The sequence below is a fragment of the Rhinolophus hipposideros genome (genome assembly GCF_964194185.1).
Source record: "Rhinolophus hipposideros genome assembly, chromosome: 19".
Classification (NCBI taxonomy): domain Eukaryota; kingdom Metazoa; phylum Chordata; class Mammalia; order Chiroptera; family Rhinolophidae; genus Rhinolophus; species Rhinolophus hipposideros.
The window spans coordinates 10,754,495-10,775,346 of NC_138065.1; the positions used below are offsets into that span (position 1 = coordinate 10,754,495).

The 20,852-nt window shown below is 44.1% G+C and overlaps 2 protein-coding genes across 7 annotated transcripts; both read left to right on the forward strand.

Moving 5' to 3' along the window:
- The first annotated feature begins 52 nt into the window (after positions 1 to 52).
- Positions 53 to 9,002, forward strand: AP4B1 (adaptor related protein complex 4 subunit beta 1). Of its 5 annotated transcripts, none has more exons than XM_081026021.1 (11): positions 53 to 117; positions 480 to 670; positions 2,103 to 2,327; positions 2,789 to 2,919; positions 3,268 to 3,415; positions 4,028 to 4,524; positions 5,635 to 5,718; positions 6,433 to 6,536; positions 7,285 to 7,492; positions 7,707 to 7,988; positions 8,252 to 9,002. In XM_081026021.1, the coding sequence occupies exons 2-11, from the start codon at positions 558 to 560 to the stop codon at positions 8,677 to 8,679; spliced, it is 2,220 nt and encodes a 739-aa protein (XP_080882147.1). In that variant the 5' UTR covers positions 53 to 117; positions 480 to 557; the 3' UTR covers positions 8,680 to 9,002. The 5 variants fall into 5 exon arrangements, with proteins under 5 accessions (XP_080882147.1, XP_080882150.1, XP_080882146.1 ...); XM_081026020.1 differs by having other exon boundaries at positions 117 to 293; XM_081026022.1 differs by lacking the exons at positions 53 to 117; positions 2,789 to 2,919; positions 3,268 to 3,415 and adding an exon at positions 154 to 293.
- Positions 9,003 to 12,382: 3,380 nt separating this feature from the next.
- Positions 12,383 to 20,241, forward strand: BCL2L15 (BCL2 like 15). Of its 2 annotated transcripts, XM_081026026.1 has the most exons (5): positions 12,383 to 12,488; positions 13,760 to 13,912; positions 14,226 to 14,347; positions 16,926 to 17,150; positions 17,766 to 20,241. In XM_081026026.1, exons 2-5 carry the CDS (start codon positions 13,789 to 13,791, stop codon positions 17,781 to 17,783), a joined length of 489 nt encoding a protein of 162 aa, XP_080882152.1. In that variant the 5' UTR covers positions 12,383 to 12,488; positions 13,760 to 13,788; the 3' UTR covers positions 17,784 to 20,241. The 2 variants fall into 2 exon arrangements, with proteins under 2 accessions (XP_080882152.1, XP_080882151.1); XM_081026025.1 differs by lacking the exons at positions 12,383 to 12,488; positions 17,766 to 20,241 and having other exon boundaries at positions 13,783 to 13,912; positions 16,926 to 17,309.
- The last annotated feature ends 611 nt before the right edge of the window (positions 20,242 to 20,852 follow it).

Genomic DNA, 20,852 nt, shown 5'->3' on the forward strand with positions numbered 1-20,852 from the left:
ATCGCCCGCTGCAGCGCCACTAGGGGGAGCTACGCGGCTGCGCCCGGAGGGGCGAGGTTGGGGGAAGGGCGCCCTGAGGTCGGGGCCCAGGCTGCGCTCGGCGCTCTCCGGGAGAGGGTGAGTGGCAGCAGCCCTGCGGGGTCTCTCGAGGAGGGGGCGGGACTTCCGCAGAAAGCGTCCTCTGGCTTGTCAGTGACGACGACCGCGTGGAGGCACCCCAAAGGCTGGACCTGAGAGGGAGGGGTCTGCGGGCCGTCGGCTGCCGGGCTGGGGATGGAGCCGGGGGCCTAAAGGTAGCGGGAGGGACCTGTGGGTGGAGCGAACCGGCCGGCAGGTCCCGGAAGGAACCGGAGGCCTCGGGCGGGGCCCGCGGGGGAGCGGAGGGGACCGGAGCTGGAGCGCGCCGGTCGCTGGGGAAGCCACGCTGGGCCGAGGCCCCGGCTTGCGTCGCTCCACTGACTGACATTTCCTTTACCCAGGTTCTTAACGTCGGGGCTGGAAGGAGCCCACGAGGTCCCTGGGGGGCTGTGGGACTTGCCCCGGGACTGCCCGCGACGATGCCGTACCTGGGCTCCGAGGACGTGGTCAAGGAGCTGAAGAAGGCTCTGTGTAACCCTCACATTCAGGCCGATAGGCTGCGCTACCGGAATGTCATCCAGCGAGTGATTAGGTATCACCCGACGCCCTCACCGCCGCGCTCGGCCCGTCCCCTCGGGGCTGCCTCCCCTCCCGTGGGAAAATGAACTTGCACGCGGGCCAGTGCTGCCATGGGTTTTCCTGCCTCCCTGGAGTGCCATCTCAGCCTCCCCTGGGAGACGTAGGTTTTTGCTTCGTTTATGCAGCTGGGTGGTTTCGTCCATACTTACACTGCTGACTCTCGGACCCATAATAAGTACATCTACAGTACAGACCTCCTTTTTCATCTTCAGACCCGCACATCCTACTGCCTGTTCGGCAGTTCCACCTGGATATTTCTCTAGAGACACGCCAAATAGCATCTACATCCTTCCCCCCTCCCCAAACCTGCTCTTCCACTTACCTTTGTGTTGATGACTGTCACCGCCTAGCTCCCAAGCGTGGGTGTCAATCTCGATGAGACCTGACCTTCACTTCTCAAAGTCAGATGCTATGGATTTACGGTTCTAAATACCCACCCCGGCCCCCCCCCCTTTTTTTGGCACTGCTGCTGTTGCGGTTTCATTACCAAAGCAATTGCAGTAGCATCCTAGTAGGTCACATTGCCTCCTCATTTCAGTCAGAATGATTTTTCCGGTGTATAAATCTAAACATGACATGTCTGGCCTACTGTGGATCGCCAGCTTCACTGTGCACCAAAGTCCTTTGGGGTGCTTTTTTTAAAAAATGTAAAATTTTTCATCCAATCCAGTAATTCTGATTTTAGTACGGCGGGATGGAACCCAGCGATCTGCATTTTAAATATCCCATCCGATTCCTATAAGAGACCATAGTTTGAGGAACAGTGATCTACAGAGTAAAGTCCAAACTTATCGTAGCACCCACGGAGCTCTGGGCTAACTCAGCTGCCTGCAGACTTTCCAGAGGATGTACCGTTCTTGCTCACGTCTACGCACCGCACAGCATGTACCTATCACACCTGCCTGGTGAGCTCCTGCTCATTCAGCTAAAGTATTACTTCCTCTGTAGAAACATTTTATGACTTCCTGGCAGTAGTAGACCTCGGGATCCTCACTGCCTCTGTGACTTCTGCCATAATACTTACCTAGCGTACTGTAATCCGTGGTGTTCTTGTCTGGCTCCTTAGTAGACATTGAGTTCCTAGAGATCTGAGATCGTGCCTTTTTCAAGATCATGTCCCCAGAGTGTCCCCCTGGAGTGTCAAAGCTGAATTTCACTGAAATATACTAGAAATTCATAAGTGTTCGTTGAATAAATAGAAGAACGTTTATTGCAGGCCTTTGGTGTTTTGTGTGATGTAGTAGACAACAAGGTAGACCTGGTTGCTTCCCTCTCAGTGATCACAATTGAGTTGGATAACCAGGACGTGAATAAAATGAAATGCCCTCCGTTGTAGGTTGGGAATGAGGTATTTCACTTTTTGCTGCTTTATGTGTTGGTCTCAGGCACATGACTCAGGGCTTGGACGTATCTGGTGTTTTCATGGAAATGGTGAAGGCGAGTGCCACTGTAGATATCGTTCAGAAGAAGCTGGTTTATCTGTACATGTGCACGTATGCCCCCCTGAAACCAGATCTGGCTCTCCTGGCCATCAATACACTCTGCAAAGACTGTTCGGACCCCAACCCGATGGTGCGAGGGCTGGCACTACGGAGTATGTCTAGCCTCAGGTAAACATCCTTTTCCTGCCTATTTCTTATTGGCTGATGAATTCTGGAGGTCATGGGGCAGGTTTTCAGTGATGACAGTCTATGTGAGCTCCTTCATACCGGGGGAAACGCTGTTGAAACTCGAACTCCAATCTTCAGCCATTGCTTTGGCTTAAAAAGCTGTATCATATGGTTTCATTAAAGGGAATTTTCCATTCTCACTCTAGGTGAAATAGTTTTTGGTTTCGGTTGAAGATTTCTAAGCAATTTATGTATGTTTTTTTCTTGCTGCCGATGCAGCATTATTCCAAATGAAAAGTCAAATACGGCTTTTTAAGTTTGGCAGCGGCTTTCTCCAGTTCTTCATGATCTTATAGATGCACATTCAAAAATCTCTTAAATCCTCTGTTAAGTGCACAGGGGCTGAATTGTGTCAAAACTAGTATTTCAGGATCTGGCTGACTCTCGGATGTGTCGCTTAGGATGCCGGGTGTGCAGGAATATATCCAACAGCCTGTTCTCAATGGTCTGCGGGATAAGGCTTCATACGTCAGGAGGGTGGCAGTCCTTGGTTGTGCCAAGATGCATAATCTTCACGAAGAATCTGAAGTGGGTAAGTTTCAGTGTAATCCATCCCGATCAATACTTATTTGGCCTTGCACATTTGTAAAATATTACATAGCCTTGGTAGAAAATAATAATGTAGCTCTATTTCTGTGCATGTCTCTTTAAGGAGGATGCAGGGCTTGGTATTTTTTGAGATTAGAGAAATCCTTTCTTTGGGGCCCAGGTGAGATCCTTTGCCTTAGCTACTTAGAACATGCCTTGACTTGGTTATAGGACTTTGTGATTTCCGTAGCAGAGAACTTCAGCTTTGTCTGTTTGGAGCCGTTACTCTGGCTCTATCCCTGTGACCCTGAGGCTTTCCTTCTGAATCTGAGGTCTTTGTTCTCTTTTATAGATGGTGCCCTGGTAAATGAATTATATAGTTTGCTGCGTGACCAGGACCCCATTGTTGTGGTAAACTGCCTGAGGTCTCTAGAGGAAATTCTGAAACAGGAAGGCGGCGTTGTCATCAATAAACCTATCGCCCACCATCTCTTAAATCGGTTTGGATGCCTCACCTCGGTGCTCTTTTTATTATGATGCGATCTCGATCCTAGTGGAATTTTGTTGATATGCTGAATTAAAGAGAGGTCTCGAACAACTTCTGTAGACGAGAAAGTGAACCATAGCTCTTAACTCCCTCAAATTTTGTTGAGAGAATTTCTTTCATTAGGTTGGTGCAAAACACCTTGCCGTTTAAAAGGTTAAAAATAATCGCAAAAACCACAATCACTTTTGCACTAACCTAATATTTGCCTTCGTTTCTTTTGATGCAATAGAGAAATGGAGGCAGCATCCTGTGGGGATAGGTTCTGTTCTCATGTGCAGTCAACATGTTCCCCCAAACTAAGCCACTTACTGCTCTTAAAATGTAGACAGTCCGGATCTAGGGTATAGGGCTCATGTCTTTGGCTTTAGTGGAGTGTGCATTTGTACTGGAAACTCATCTTGGAATTAATAGTCTACTTTGTGGAAACTTTAAATAATATGTAAACAGAATAATTCGATTATGGCACAGCCAGTTTTCAAGGGTTCTCCCTTATGATGAAGAACAGATGACTGGCAGGTCCTAATTTTGTTGCTAAAACAGCACTTTTTTCTTTTTTGGGGGCCAGAATGTCAAAACTGGACCAGTGGGGCCAGGCCGAAGTATTGAACTTCCTGCTACGCTACCAGCCGCGCAGTGAGGAGGAGCTGTTTGACATCCTCAACCTGTTGGACAGCTTTCTCAAGAGCAGTAGCCCAGGTGTGGTGATGGGAGCCACCAAACTCTTTCTGATCTTGGCCAAACAGTTTCCCCACGTACAAACCGATGTGCTCGTGCGCGTCAAGGGCCCTCTGCTGGCCGCCTGTTCTTCAGAGAGCCGTGAGCTCTGTTTCGCTGCCCTCTGCCACGTGCGCCAGATCCTGCATAGTTTGCCAGGCCACTTTAGCAGCCACTACAAGAAGTTTTTTTGCTCCTACTCGGAGCCACACTACATCAAGCTGCAGAAGGTGGAGGTGCTGTGTGAGCTGGTGAACGACGAGAATGTGCAGCAGGTACTCGAGGAGCTCCGAGGGTACTGCACCGATGTGTCTGCCGACTTGGCGCAGGCTGCCATCTTTGCCATAGGTGGGTGTCTGCTGCTTTTCCTTTTTGAAAGCCTAGTCCACCCAGCGAGAAAGCCGTGGGATCACAGAGAGCAAAAGGGAAGGAACCTGGCTTCAGAGACAAAGTACCATGCACCAGAGAATTGGGTCAGTGGCTACAAACAAGGAAGGGGGGAAAGTTTTTTTAATTAATTAATTTATTTATTTTTGGTCAACCCTGCTGTTGCCATATCTTCCAGGATAGAGACTACGGGTAACTCAAACTGTAATACTTAAAATTTATACAGTTGCTATTGCCTTTTGTTGTGTGCTCTCCAAAATGCTCTCACATTCGTCATCTTACCACTGTCTTGCGAGGCTATCGGGAACAGTAGACAGGGTGTTATTAGCTTTATTTTAAAGATGAAGAAACTCAGGCACAAAAAGTTTATTAAATGGCCAGAAGGTCGTATAGTTACTGAACTGGGACTGGAACCCAGATTTCCTGACTCGAAGTCCAGTGTCAGTTCACCAGCCATTTATTGAGCTTCTGCTATGGGCTGTGTATTGTGCTGAGTACAGAGAACACAGACTAAATCCTAAATCTTAACAGACTTTCATACTACTCTGTCTGGAATTTAAAAGGTTAGAGTGACTGACAAAATGAAAGCAGCTGGGGAGCTAAGTTTGGGAGGGCTTCAAGTGGAGGAGGAGAAGGAACCCTCTAAGAAGAATGGTTATTTTTAGGGGGCAGAGAAAAGGGAACAAAGAGAAGAGTGGAAATCCAGCAGCCAGGAGACTGCATGCTGTCAAGTGTCCCCAGCAGGAATATTTCTGTGCATGTGCGTTGCAGCAAATGCTGCTTCCTATCTGGTTGCCACATACGGACCTTTGTTACTGAAAGTTTTCAATCTGCCATGAACTTCCGATTTTCTAGTGGTTTATGAAAAAAAAACCCAAAAAACGAAAAAAAACGGATTCATTTTTACCAAAATTCCCTTTATAACAAACTTAGATTCTTCTTATTTCATCAAGCAAGGGGTGATTTGTTTAGGTATCTCTGGTCCTCTGCCTTTGGCTGCTGGGAAATTATTTTAGAATGAGGTGCTAGTGTTTGACTTAACACTTTCCTCTGCTTTCCCTTGCTCGGTAGGTGGCATTGCCAGGACCTACACAGATGAGTGCGTGCAGATTCTGACAGAGTTGCTGGGGCTACGGCAAGAGCACATCACCACAGGTAATGGCTGCCTTTCTAGGATTTTCCTCAAAAAATATTTGTTGCTGAATAACGTAGAGGTTTAAACTTTTCTTTACATCGCCATCTGTAGCCATCAGAGAAGCAAAGGATCTGTATGCAGCTCTAACAGGGTAGAGAGTCTTCAGGTTACCGTGAGTCTACAGACTATACTAGATGACCTTGCTTATTTCCCCACTTGTACTCCTGTGTTTGCGAATGGCAGCGTGCTGTAAGCGGTGGCTTCCAGTGGCTGGGACGAGGGTGAGACAAGCAAAGTGCCTGAATGCAAAGATTTAAAGAGATACTCACTCTCAGGTTCATGCAAGTGCTAACCCTCTGTGTCCTCTTAAATTTTACACCCTCGGCACCTTGCTTGGCTCCCTGTAGTTCCAGCCCCGGTGGCTCCATTTATACTGTCTTCAGAGTATCATTCAACAACAACACTACCCCGCCTTTGCAGGCAGCTTTCCGTTTTATGAAGTGCTTTCACCTACATTAGCTCATTTATCCTCATGGTAATCTGATAAGAGCAACATTCACTTCAGAAATTATTGCCCACATCAGTAATTTCTCAGGTAATCATTAACCACCCTACCCAACACCCATGTTACAGAAGTTCACCTAGCAGTGTAGTCATAACGTACGACGTTTTTCAAGATTCCTTCCTGCTTGGAGGCTCTAATCCTGTGCTCTTGTGTCCTGGGCTGTTCGTAGTGGTGGTGCAGACTTTCCGAGACCTGGTTTGGTTGTGTCCTCAGTGTACGGAAGCTGTGTGTCAGGCCCTGCCCGGCTGTGAGGAGATAATTCAAGATGGCGAGGTAGACGGTGATTCTCCTTTACTTCTAGGCAGAGGGGGATGCTTGGGCCCCTGCTCTCTGAAATGGGATCTTTCTACCCAGTGTCTGAAGTGGAAATTCTTAGCATTGATTGCCACCTCAGATTCCCTTTTCGGTGTAGCTGGGATATAAATTATAAAAGCATTGGGATTTATCTATGGTGTTTATTACAAATAACTTTCATACCATTGTTCTCTGGAACAGTTGTGAGTCAGAGATTTAGACCATGGAGTTTTCAGCTGGCATGAAAATCAGAATCACTTGTGGAATTTTCACAAATATTTGGGCTTCACCCAGGTCTACTGACGTAAACATTCAGGAGTCGTGGGCCTAGACACATGTATTTTTAAGAAGCCTCACAGATGACTCTGACGTGCACTCCAGGTTAATCATCACTCTCATGAAGTAATTAGGAAAATTTTCTGTCGCTTTCACTGTACCATGAAACCCCAAATGGGTGAAGAAAAGCAGCTCCAAAGCTGAGGAAGCCTCATTGCTTCCTCAGCATAATCCGTGAGCATCTTTAGTCTCCTTGTGTGGAGTACAATTTCATTCCTATTTGCTGTAGCGAGTGTAGTGGGTGGGATCGCTACAATGCAAGCGGAAATTAATAAGCGATGATGCCTTTTCTGCCAACACTCGGGCAAAAGCAAAACCTGCAGCTGTGTGCTGCCGACTCTGTTTGGACAGCCAAACGTTGAGCACCTGTTCTTACTCCTTCATTCCTCAGGGGAAGCAGGCACTTATCTGGCTACTTGGTGTCCACGGGGAAAGAATTCCCAATGCGCCTTATGTCTTGGAAGACTTCGTCGACAACGTGAAGTCAGAGACATTCCCAGCTGTTAAGATGGAGCTCCTCACTGCACTGCTGCGCCTTTTCCTCTCGCGACCGGCTGAGTGCCAGGACATGCTGGGGCGGCTGTTACATTACAGCATAGGTAGGTTCTTCCGAAGGAAACGGTACTTGCCATGACCGATACTGCAAATTCCCACCGCTTTCATTGCTTGGAGAGTCCTGTCTGGGATGCAAGAAGAAAATGTCAGTGTTTTCTAGGGTTTCTTCCCTCCATTGTTTCCTGCTGTTTCGGTTGGCACAAGGGTAGGAGAAGAGTGTTTTGGTTTTTAATGAACTCATCTGTTGTCTTACCTCAGAGGAAGAAAAGGACATGGCAGTACGGGACCGAGGTCTCTTCTATTACCGCCTCCTCTTAGCTGGCGTTGATGAAGTTAAGCGGATCCTGTGCAGCCCTAAATCTGACCCTTCTCTTAGACTTCTGGAGGATCAGGCAGAAAAGCCTGTGAATAGCTGGGCCTCAGACTTCAACACACTGCTGCCAGTATATGGCAAAGCCCGCTGGGCAACCATCTGTGCGTGCCAGGGGACAGAGCGTCGTGGCCCAGACCTTCCTAACACTGCATCCTTCGCCCCATCAGGTAAAAATAGTCCTTACTTTATATCTTGGCATGAAACGTTACCTTTTGCAACGACCAACGACGAGTGGAAAGCAGAGTACCCTCGCTAAATCTTAGACTATTGCCTGAATTTGAAGCTTTGTGAGCAAGCAAGTTTGTCACTGGCTATTTAAGCCATTGATCTGAAGATAAAAGCCACATTGTATACTTTTGGAAATTTAGATAAAAAATGTAGTTCCTATAGATTAAGAGCATCTCTTACACAAGCTTTCTGACTCTTTTAGGACCCCTGATTCCTGAAGAGAACAAGGAGAGGGCACAAGAACTCCCTGACTCGGGCACCCTCACGCTGGTCCCCAATCACCAGCTCACTGCTGAGTATTTCGAGAAAACTTGGCTTAGCCTCAAAGTGGCCCATCAGCAAGTGGTCCCTTGGCAGGGAGCAGTCCATCCCGACACCCTCCAGATGGCTCTGCAGGTAGTGAACATCCAGACCATCGCAGTGAGCAGGGCTGGGGCTCAGCCATGGAAAGCCTACCTCAGTGCCCAGGAGGACACTGGCTGTCTGTTCTTAACAGAGCTGCTATTGGAGCCCGAGAGCTTGGAAATGCAGATCTCTGTGAAACAAAGTGAGGCAAAGCCGGAGACCCTGAGCAGTTTTATTTCTGTATTGGAAACTGTGATTGGAACAATCGGAGACATAAAATCCTAACAGAGTCTTGGTGCCTGTCCTGAGAGATGAGTAGCTCTCAGTTCCTTAGTTTTCCTCATTGGAGCTGCTTGTAAGTCCAGATAATATTACATGCACAGGAGAATGGGAAACCTGGGAATCACGAATCTCATGTTTTTGTCCAAAGACCGTTGACTCACTCCTCTCTTACCTATTGGTGAATGACCCTGTTTTTCCTGGTGATGTTGTAAAAGTTCATGTCGGTGAGGGGACGGGAATGGGGGTGAGGCTAGGATTTGGATTCTTTTCTAATCAGTTTTAGGGCATTTGACTAATTAAAGATGCCTGATGTGTGTGGAAACCGATGGAGTCTGTGGGGGTCATCTTTTCTTCCCTGGATTATTGCAGTAAACTCCTGACTGTTCTCATATTTCTAATCCTACTTCTTAGGCCAGAGTTCAGAGTCTTCAGTATCGCATGTCACCGCTCCCCAGAAACACCCTGTTCTGACAAAAGCAAACCACTTGCATTTTCCTGAATGCACCAGATCTGTCTCACCTCTGTGCTTTGGCACCTGCTTTCATTTCTTGCTGAAAACATTGCTTCACCTTCAAATCTTCTTTATTTAAGTCAGCGTTCAGTTCAGTCATGAGCTCTTCTAGGACGTTTTCTGTGAGCCTCACTGCCTTCAGAAGAATCTCCTTCAAGCTGTGAAAGCAGTCAGTGTACGTGTCTAGCAGGACTACTGTAATTCCTTTCTTGTCACTCTGCCTCAATCTTCACTTGGTTCTTACCTGACCACATTTTATAATTGAAACAATTTATGGCAAGAACAGATTTAATAAAATTGTGGTAAAGTATAAATAACTAGAGAATCCAGAACAGGGGAGATGAAAATACCAGTGAAGACCAGCTGGATTAGGGATGGGGAAATACACGTAAACGTTCAGGCTTAAGGGCCTACACAGTTGATGTAGCTGAGCCTCGGATTTAGCTCTGTAAGTGATTTGGCAGAGTGAAGAGAAATAATTACATAGTTGTCATCGGAGAAGAAACATTCCAAACCTAACTTCTAAAAGAAATTCACATGTAGCTTCACCTAGGTGGCACTGACTGATATGTACACAATTTCCATGGGATGTTAGTTTCATGTGACTGTTTCTTACGGTGTTCTTCAGTGAACACAGTGCATAACTTTTAACATGGAGCTTAGTGAGAGGATTTCTTCAAGGAGTTAAGATAACATGCTCCAAATATCACCCAGCTTAACTCAAGGGCTTCTGTTACCTAGATACGGAGGTGGACCGCATATCCTTCAAGTAATTTTTCACCCATCACTTCTCACAATGAGGCTCTTAATAGGAATATGTAACAGACAGTATTGAATTTTCTCGTAAGGGCCTCAGTTTTGTAAGTTGTTTGTTCCCTCTGGACAAGATTGTCTTTCCATCTGTCTTCATAATATCTGCCACCTAGTGATTACTTGATAAATACTTATCGAATGAATGGCTGTAAGTAATTAGATTCTGATGGTGTTTTGGGATTGGTGTTTGAAGTGTGTTGTGTTCTATTGTGTCAACTATGTAGAAAAGAATGGAATTCCGTCTAGGGTTTCTCAAAAGTGGCACTATTGGCATTCGGGGCCAAATAAGTCTTTGTTGTGGGGGTTTTCCTGTGCATTGTAGGATGATTATTGGCAGCATCTCTGGCCTGTACCTACTAGATGCCAAGAGAACCCCCAATGGTGGCAACTAAAAATGTCTCCAACATTGCCAGAGGTGCTCTGGGGGGTAAAATCACCCCCAATTGAGAATGATTGAGCTAGACCTTGGGTCCTCAGGGACTGAAAGTAGAGGGACCAGAACAGCTTCAGAATTGCTCTTCCATGTTTTGACTTGTCCAGTGAAACCAAAATGTCAAGTTGCCAATTTAAAGTGTACAAGGGCACTAGATTAATGGGGGTGGGGGTGGGGGCGTGGTCACTGAATAAATTATATAACTTTCTAGCCACTCTGGTGTACACCTGAAACTAATATAAAATAATGTTGAATGTCAACTGTAACTGGAAAAAAAATAAAGTATTACAAGGGAACAGGATGTAGGTGGTAGAAACTACGTAAACCTCTTGACTTAAAAAAATTAGAGACTAATTGAAATGTTGACCTAAAGAAAGTTAGGTATGGCTCAGCAATTGAATAAATGTTACTAAAATAATCCCAACTGTTGGAGCTTTTAGAAAATTAAGTTCTACTTGGTTGGTTTTCTGTCATGTACGGGGCATAGTAGAATATGAAACTGTTAACTTTTGAAAATATGATTTTAAGATGATCTCAGTGAAGAACGGATTTAATTGTAGCCTGGTTTTACTGATTTGTAAGCAAAATTGACTAAAGCTTCGGTATACCATGTAGTTATTTATTTACTATTCCTTCCCCTCAGGAGCTCTCTCTAGCCTCTGTGGACATATGGTGTGATGATGTGATATGTTAGATGCTTTAAAATCCACGAGGGTAGTTGATCCTGTGCTTTTTAGAAAGATGGCGTTCCTAATGTCTGTCTTAGAATGGGTAATAGAATGTAATACACATAATGAGTACCCACCCATGACAGTGGTGTTTTGGAACATTGCATAGACAATCATTTGCATAGTTCCTGATCGTAATTTTATTGCCATGGACCAGTGATTGTTCTATGCCTCCATTCCCCCCCTTTTTGAATGGGAGTTCTGTTACACGTTTTCTGTCCCTTTCTCATATTTTAGGGGTTTGGGGAGGGGAGACAAAGAACTTAGCTGTAGGTCTCCACACTGAAGGAGCTATACCTGAGGCTCCCCATCTTCATGCAGACCTGGGGCAGATAACAAGACCCTGGACTTTGAGCCCATGATACGATGAGATGAGGTTTTTGGAAGAAGGATGTAAATTGTTGTGGCCAGAGCAGCAAGAGAAGCAAGTAATAGTGAAAAACTTCTGGCTTCATTTTTCAGTAATATTTAGGAGAAAGATACTAGAACTATAAGAGTGAAGGGTAGGTGGGCTGGGGTGGGAGGTGGTGGGGGAAGGATGGTTTGGGAGGGTGCTACATTGAAGGTCCAAAGAGAAGTAAACGAAGGAGGAAAATCAACCCCACATTGACCACGAGAGCATAATCTGCTTCCGTGGCCTTCCAACATTGATCATAAAGATAACGCAAAGGAGTCCAATTTAGATTCGACAGATGGCATTTGCGTATAAGCGTATCAGTAGTGAAATGAGGAAGGTGGTTTATTATTGTGGGAAAAGGTTTCTGAGGTAAAACAGACTTGGTTTTAAATTTCTCTTCTGCCTCTGACTGATACCGCTTACCTTGGGGCAAGCTATTTTATACCAGTCGGATGGCCTCTTACACACGTTTTTGTTTTTGTATATTATTTTGGGAGTACACCATAAATGTATTTGTTGTGATTCTTAAATTGTCAGTGGCTAGTTGTAGTGTGAAAGGAAGGTGGCCTAGAATTCTCTCTGAGGGACCTTCTGACCTTAGCGGTCTGAAGGCTACTGAGTAGTAACTGACATTTCAGTCCTAGTGACAGGAACTGGCAATGGCCCTTCAGCTACATAATTCCTATTCCTAGTCCCAAGCAGTTTATGATGATTTGTTTTTATAGAATGGAACAGAAAACAAAAGACTGGCTATGATTATGTTGCAAGATAGAAATTCCATTCTGAGCAATTGACTTACTGTTTATACTTGAATCTCTTATTAGTTCACCAGGTCGGAATACCCTGGAAGGGCTGATAAGTTTGAATGCTGCTTCTGAGACCCAAGCCCAAACTATAGGTGTAGCTACATTACAAAGGTAGCCTCTGTGGGTAAGTGCCCGATTCTGAGATCTTGTAAAACGTTGACAGGCCAACCCTTTTAGAAAATCCTAATTAATCCTGTTAGTAAATCCCAGGTCCTTTTCATTCTGGTCATTAGGCCTTGGGCTGAAAGGAAGACATGTTCAACAATGACTGCATGTCAGACCCTGCTGGGTCGTTCCACCTAACATTACCTCAGTCCTCACAATTTCTCTGTGAAATACTTTGTATTACAGTGGTGCCTCGGTTTTCGAACATCTCTGTTGTCGACCATTTTGGTTTATGAACGCCGTAAATTTTATGGATCTATGGTATCATTAGATAGTAAAATTCATGCTAAATTTGCAGTTTTAGGGTTGATTTTAAAGGTCTGGAACGGATTAATCCATTTTGTATTTCTGTGGGGAAACCGTGCCTCGGTTTTCAAATGTTTCAGAACTCACACGGTCTTCCGGAACGGATTACGTTAGAAAACCGAGGTATCACTGTATCTCCCTTTACAGTTCCTCAAATACCCAGTGTTCCGCACCCCCCTTCTCAGCTTTTACATATTCCATTCTCTCCACCTGGAATGGTCTCATTCCTCCTCTTGCCTAATAAATCCTTACTTGTCCTTCAGAGCTCATCTTAGATGTTACCACTTCCAGGAAGCTTTCCTACCCCCTCGGTTCATTTCCCTTTACACATTATAATCACACTGTATCTCAATAAATACAAGAAATTATGTGATTTAGTTATTGAATATCCATCATTCATACTAAAATGTAAACTCTGTGAGGATGGGAACTGTGTCTATGTCATTTTTTTGTGTGTTATTTGTAGTGCCAGGTATAGTTCCTTCCATGTGGGTTCTCAATAAATAACCAATGTATGATTATGGCAAATACGTGCCATAATCAGGAGTTGAATGCTTGTCTGTTATGAACCTTCCTTCTTTACCTATACCATAAGGAAGTATTTCTTAAGTGACATTTCTTAAGTGACATTACCCAAGAGGATCTTCCTCGATCCTAATTCAGTTGAAAATTGGCAGTCGAACTAAGTTATTCATTAATCTTAGATACTGACTAGGGTGTGGTTCTGAGACAAGGAACTAAAAGTTTTCAGTCATCTCCCAGTTCTGTGCGGGTAAGTCCTTCAGAGAAGCCTCACTCATCTGAGCAGCTATTTCTGAAGCAAAGTGGTGGGCAAGGCTCCAGGACCCTATGTCCCATTAGGGAACTTTAGGAGACGGAGACGGAGAGGACTTCCTGCTGAACTGAAAACTGCTTATTTTGTAGAAAAGCAAAACCCAGAACAAACATCTAAAATGAGCCCCCGAACTTTTGAAGAGCAAACGGAACGCATCGTGAAGTTTCTACTCCACGACTTCTTAGGTACCACGTCGCAGGTTGCTGGGCGGAGCCTACAGTGTGGCGATGAAACAGACTCAGGTAAGTCTTCTGGCCTGAGGTGATGATTCAGGCCAGTGGGAGAATCTGAAGTATGCTTTCTCATTTCCACTCAAGTTTCCAAAGGCAAAACTGGAAGCTTTCAGGAAAGCATGAAGTCTTCTTGGAAGGGAAGGATTTTCAGGAAAGGGAGATTTTCTGACCATTGGTACTGACAGAACATTGTTCTTGGAAGAGAACAATGCCAACATTGTTTAAAAACCTAGAGAACTTTCTCCAATGTCCTGAGTCCTGGGACTTGCCCTCCCTTCAAGCCTTGTGACAAATGTGACTATGTTTATTTCCTCTGTCTTAGAAGAGGATTGCTCTTTTGACGTGGCCATTGTTGCTGGTCGACTTCGGATGTTAGGGGACAAGTTCAACGGAGAACTGGAAGCTTCAGCCCAAAGCGTCATCGCGGACATCAGTCAGGGACAGGTCAAGTTTCTACTGTTTCTTTCTATTGTTCGCTGCTTTGGTTTTCTATTTCAGACCCCTTTTCTTACTACCCCTGTATGAGTGTGACTAGAAATGTTCTGTGAAAGATTTGGGTCTTATATATATTTATCCAAGGAGGTACAGCAGGAATTCTCTAATTGCTAATCCTTAAAGAGTTAATCAAAACCTCCGTGGTACTGAGATGGAAAGCTTGTGGTACAGGCGGATCAGCCTTCACCTTGTTTCCATTTGTTTTTTGTCAGAGCTGTGCCTTGTGGCATAGAGCACATCGTTAGCACTTTATTCTTAATAAGGCACTTTATTACTTTTTTATGCACCTGTTTTAATACCTATTTTTCTGGACATGGGCCTCTTTTTTTTCCTTTCAAGGTCCAGCAATGAAATTGTGTACAGGAAGGATAGGTGCAATGTGGGATAACGGTACAGTAGTCCACCAGGGCATATCTGGCTGTTCATTAGAATGCTGATTACTGGCAGTAGTACTTGGACTCTCTATTGGATATAAAGACCACAGACAATGTTCTAGAAGATGTTGCTGATTAATACCAATAATGACATCCGATACTAATTTATCACGGACCGGGTGCCAGGCAGTATTCTAAATGCGTTACACTCATTATCTCATTTAACCCTCACACCACTTGACGAGGTATTATGGAAACTGTCATCTGTAGCACAACCTCTCCTCAGCTGCACATAACACTGTGAGGGCAAGCAGCTAACCTGTTTTGTTCACTGTTCGTATTCACACAGTCTAGAATGGTGTCCGATACATCACGCACCCTCAGTAAGTATTTTCTACTTGATATCCATCTAAGCAGAGAAGGAAACATCTAGGGAAACAAGTAATTTAGGTCACGCCATAAGTGATGAAGTTGGGATTTGAACCCAGACTGATTCTAGGACCATTAATGCATTCTTCTTACAGAATACAGCTTGGGTGGTGTGCCTACTCTACATTCAGGTAGAACTAGACTCCTAATTGCTTGCACCGAAGCTTTCCTAAGTAGCTGATAGTTGAATCTACTTTTCTAATTAAAAAATATTTTTGAAACAGCCTCAAACTCACAGAAAAGTTGCGTGTATTGTGCAAAGAATTTCCCTTTTGAGTTATTGGAGAGTAAGTAGCCAACGTGATGTTCCATCAGCCCCTAATCCTTTTTTTATATTTCCTTCAGACAAGGACATTCTCTTATATAACCACAGTTAAACCATCAAAATCAGGAAGTTAGCATTGGTACATTTTCATCTCATCCTAAGACCCCATTCAACTTTTGCCAGTTGTCCCACTGATGTCATTCATCATAGAAAGATATAGGCCAGAATCAGAGACTGCATTTCACTGTCACATCCTTTTAGTCTCCTTCAATCTGGAATAGTTGCTCAATCTTTCACTGATTTTCATCACCTTGAAACTTGAAAATTATAGGCCAGTTATTTTGTGGGATGTCCCTTGGGTTTGGTGTTTTCTCTTGAATGGACTCAGGATATGGACCTTTGGTAAGAATATTACAGAAGTATTGCTGTGTTCTTCTCATTGCATCCTATCAAGTGGCACAGATTTCAGTTTTTCCCACTACTGGTGCTGACTTTAGTCACTTAGATGGTGTCTGCCAGGCTTCTCCACTGTAAAGCTACTTATTTCCCCTTTGTAGTCAGTAAGTGTTTTGTAGGGAGGTACTTTGAAACCATGTAAATATCCCATGTCTTACCAAAATTTCAATCTATTCATTTATTTTTTACATCAATATAGACTCATGAATTCCTGCTTTATTCAATGGGTTGCAATCTGTTCCTCTCATTATTTACTTGAATGCTCACTGTGTCCCAGCTCTGACCTGTGGCAGTTCTTTCAATCTGGACTGCGTCATTTCAGTACGTCCTTCTTATTCTCTGAGGACTTCCTTGGTTTCTGACAAAAGAGCTTGTATTTTTCCAAGCCCTAGCTGGAAATCAGCCATTCTCCAGAGAGCTCTGGTTTCTTTTACTGGAGAACCGTATTTGGAACACCAAGCTCTAGCTACCCTCATGTGGATGCCCATCTCAGCCTGTTTGGGCTCTGACTCCCTGCTCTGAGCACCATGGGGCCCCCTACACTATAGTACAATGGATCTTGCTTGGCCCTATCTATTGGCTTTTGGACCGCATTTTTGGGGGGGAAGAGAAAAAGGTAATCTACTTTTTTACTTTAGAGTTTCCCAGACTTCAGTCATTCAAGCAATTCCTTCAAAATTTGACCTGTACTGTCATGTACTTAATATTTTTCTTTCAAATGTTTTTGTTTTTCTTTTAATCATTTGGTTCATTCTAGGCAATAATATCTGAAATCATGGGTGTGATGAGCTACTTCTGGTTTTTCTAACACCCCTTACAATAAATAACAAAATAGTAAAATGACAAAAGTCTATCCATCTACGTACTCCCTAAGATGACTTCAGATACAACTGTGGTTCATTTGCTGTTCTTGGGGAAACACTTTTTGGACTGGATTCCTATACCTACAGCCTCTTGCACGTTTCATTTATACCCCACTGATATGCCCTGTGTCTCTCCCCAGTCAGGGGCTATACTTCAGGACGCAGTAAAATCTCTCAGCAGTGCCTGGTGTGCTCAGGATTCCAGCCTAGCTTATGAGAGAGCCTTCCTGGCAGTGTCGGTGAAACTGTTTGAACATGTGATCCGTGTGGCTCCCAGAATGGCAGAAGAGGTGGCCTTCTCCGTGACAAATATGATCAATGGGAACAGTGCTATCCGGGAGTTCGTCCAATGCCAGGGCGGTTGGGTAAGTATGTTGGGGCCCCTGGCTTGGCTAGGCTTTTGCTGGTAATCCCTGGCACTGATAACACCTGGGACTCCAATTCAGGATTCTTTCTGTAAGTTGGAAACCAAGCAGGAAAACAGGCCTCCCTACGTTGCTGACAATACCACAGAAAAGGGGAACAGGCAGAAGCTCAGCCTGTGGGTGTTGGTCTGCAGAGTCATGCTGCCTAATGTGTGGACTGCTGACCCTGTACAGCTAATCTCCATTTCCTGCACATCTGCAAAGTGTATTGGTGGTGGAGCTGTAATCTCAGCCTGGCTTCCCTCTGTTCCCGGGTAAATGTCCCTAACATCTTTGGCTGTGTGTTGAGGCAGTTCAGAATCATCTTACTATCATCTAACAAAAAACGATTAGTGTCCTCTGCCGTGGTGATGACTAGAGGAGGCATTCTAAGCCCAGGACTGAGTGAGTCATCATTAGAATATCTGCTCTCATACAGCACTCACCTTTCCAGGATCAGCAGAAGCCTTGGTCAGGGCTGCATTCCCCAGGGGTGTCTGCACATCATTCCTGGTTTCCTTAGGGAGTTCCAGATGACCATCCCTTTGACTGTAGGATACTCATTGTCCTTCCTAGGAAAATCTGGAGAGCTGAAGAAGACGCAGAGCCATTTCCCAGTCTGAACCCGTCTTTCCTTTTGACTGATCAGGTGATTAATTTCTGGTCATTCAAACAGACAACCAAATAAAAAGCCATTTTTTTTTGGACAGAACTGAACTTAGCTGAATATTTTATTTTCTACTGATTGTTAAAGTTGAGAGCAGCTCCCAGAGGTCTGCAGAGATTTTTATACTTTCTGTTTGTATGTGAGTTTTAATGAGATTCTGTTGAAGCAAAGGCCTCCAGACAAAAAGCAATGACTTGTTAGTAGTGGAGTTCCAAGCACCAGGACAGGCATTTGCTGGAGATTTTTGGGGAAAGGGCATATCCAGTAAGCTAGTCCTTCCGTGTTACCCTGTGTTTGGTGCGAATCTTGTCTACTAATTTTTCAGTCCAAAGGATTTCAGGAAGATTTTTGGTTGGGAAATCTTGTTATTTTAAGTTGAGGATTTAAAAAAAAAAAAATTCATAACCTAAATTTCATGTTAATTTCACCTGATCAGAATTATTTTATGCATTTTCTGGGTTGGAAGAAGTGAAAAATAGCAGTTTGTTCATCTGCTCTGCTGCTAGAAAGGCCAAAGAAAGAGAAAAAGTCACTGCATTTTTACTGCCACCGGAAGCAGGAAGTGCAGACCCACCTCTGGGACAGGAGGGCCAACTCAGCGTAGGTGAAGCTAGCTGCATACCACAGTGTTTTTCAAAGTGTGATGCACGTGTCACTTGTGGGCCTTATAAATGGCTGATTTCCAGGCCCTGTCCCTAGAGATTTTGATTCTGTAGGGGTGGGCTGGGTCCTTTGACCCCAACTTTTTAACCAGTTCCACACATGATTCTAATGTACATCTAGAGTTTGGGAACCATCACTTTAGAACAGGGGTTGCAGCCCACAGGCCACGTCTGGCCTGCTGCCTTTTTTGTAAGTAGTTTTATTGGAATGCAGCTACACTTTCTTGTTTATATATTATCTATGGCTGTTCTAGCACTGCAGTGCCAAAGTTGACGTAGTTATGACAGATGACAGACACCTTATGGCCCCTGAAGCTTAAAATATTTACTACCTGGCCATTTAAGTTTGCAGACATTTCTCCTCAGATAATTTAAACTCTGTTGCAATCCTGATACTACTTGTCAAACATAGTTGTAGACAGAATAACTCTTTTTTTCATAATTTATTCTGAGAGTGTTAGTTCTTACATAGTCTACACTTTCTTTAGGACTTTGACAAATCAGAGCTCTGTGACTCCTGAGTCATCCAGAGCGTGTATACGTTTCCCTGACCCTACCACAAGGGCTTGGAGGTGATTGGGAGCAAGGTATATGGCTTCTGTGCTCTGTGGATCTCATAATAGTCCTTCACAATCTCAGATTAGTAGGCGGTGATCCATCCAGTAGAGACTCCTTCACCCATAAGCCCTCAAACATGCTTGTCAGGAAGAAAAGCCTTGAAGAGAGGCGTGAATGGCTTTGGCAGAAGTTTACAGAGCTAAACACCTCCCATCCCTTCAACCAGCTGGTCATCTGGCTCCCTTAAAAGCACAGAAATAAAGATTCAGCGCTGTTAATAAATATTTACTTTTTCAAGTTAGGCTATGTCCTCTATTCTTGGATAAATCACAATAGGTTGATAATGCAGAAATGAGATTTCATGTTTCTCTTTAGTAGAAATTAGCTTTTTGCTACCAAATTAAGATGCTTGATGTATTCCTTTGTCCCTTCCATTACTATAAACTCAACATGGTAGTTTTGTGGTATTTGACCTCTTAGGCGAAGTCAGGTTTTACTTTGACTAATGCTGTTCTATTCATGAAATAAAATTCTTCTGTCTACGCATTTGAACTGATTCTCAGCAAATGCAGTCTAAACTGAATGATACAGAAATAGAGAACAGATTGGTGCTTGCTGGGGCATGGGGTAGGGACTGGGGGAAACAGGGGGAAGTGGTTAAAGGGTACACACTTCCAGTTACCACGTTTCCCCGAAAATAAGACCGGGTCTTATATTAAATTTTGCTCCAAAAGATGCATTAGGGTGCATTTTCAGGGGATGTCTTATTTTTTCCTGTACAACAATCTACATTTATTCAAATATAGTCATGTCATCTTCTGGAACATCGTCATAATGTACTGAATGCGTCGGTCTGGCTGACGATTTAACTGGGGCTTATTTTCAGGGTGGGTCTTATTTTCGAGGAAACACAGTATAAGATGAAAAAGTTCTGAGGATGTAATGTACAGCATGGCGATTATAGATAACAATACTGTACTGTATATTTGAAAGTTGCTAAGAGAGATTTTTAAAGTTCCCATCTCCCTCCAAAAAGTGTGGTAATCATTTTGCTGTACACACACACACATACACACACACACACAGAGTCATTACTTTGTATACCTTAAACTTAGACAATGTTAAATGTCAATTATATCTCAATAAACCTGGAAAAATTAAATTGAATGGTAAATGTCAGAGGCCAGCAGCTTCCTTTTGCTCCTTTCTTTTCCCTCTTAGCCGTACCAGCTCCATGTTCTGGCCTGTAAAACATCAGAACGTGAATCTAGCTCCAAGTATACTTTGGTGTCTTGAGACAGAGGCTGTGGTGCCCCTGGGGATTACCCTGGTCCGCTCTCTGGCCTGGGTGTTGTGTTTGTTGCTAGGCACCCCCTGTCCTAGGAAAACTGAAGTAATTGGGGTATAGAAAGAAGACTGTAGCCCAGAAACGACGAATGCATTCAGATGATCTGGTTTTAACAATTTCCTCTCCCATAGCCTAATCGTGACATGGGCAGGTACTCCAATTCTTTTGTGCTTTAGTTTCCACATCGTAAAATAGAGATGATTTGGTAACTTAATTCATGCAATCACTGTGAGGGATAAATGAAACAATACTCTTTGTAAAGCCCGGGGCCTGGAATATTTTAAGCACTGCAGAAACAGTTTGGAGCCCCTGTGATTTAAAGTTTATAAAGTTCTAGCTTGACATTTTTTCTTTCCATTAACTCTTTTACAAAGGCAAGCCAATCTGTGCTTTTACCTGTTGCCTTGATGTGGGTGATTTGTAAGTCT

Bases quoted from the DNA above. Each gene is read 5' to 3' on its own strand.
- AP4B1 (XM_081026021.1), top strand. From the start codon at position 558: ATGCCGTACCTGGGCTCCGAGGACGTGGTCAAGGAGCTGAAGAAGGCT. The intron at 5,719-6,432 runs GTAATGGCTGCC...GGCTGTTCGTAG, and splicing joins GCAAGAGCACATCACCACAG to TGGTGGTGCAGACTTTCCGA. The intron at 6,537-7,284 runs GTAGACGGTGAT...TTCATTCCTCAG, and splicing joins AGATAATTCAAGATGGCGAG to GGGAAGCAGGCACTTATCTG.
- BCL2L15 (XM_081026025.1), top strand. From the start codon at position 13,789: ATGAGCCCCCGAACTTTTGAAGAGCAAACGGAACGCATCGTGAAGTTT. The intron at 13,913-14,225 runs GTAAGTCTTCTG...CCTCTGTCTTAG, and splicing joins TGGCGATGAAACAGACTCAG to AAGAGGATTGCTCTTTTGAC. The intron at 14,348-16,925 runs GTCAAGTTTCTA...GTCTCTCCCCAG, and splicing joins CGGACATCAGTCAGGGACAG to TCAGGGGCTATACTTCAGGA.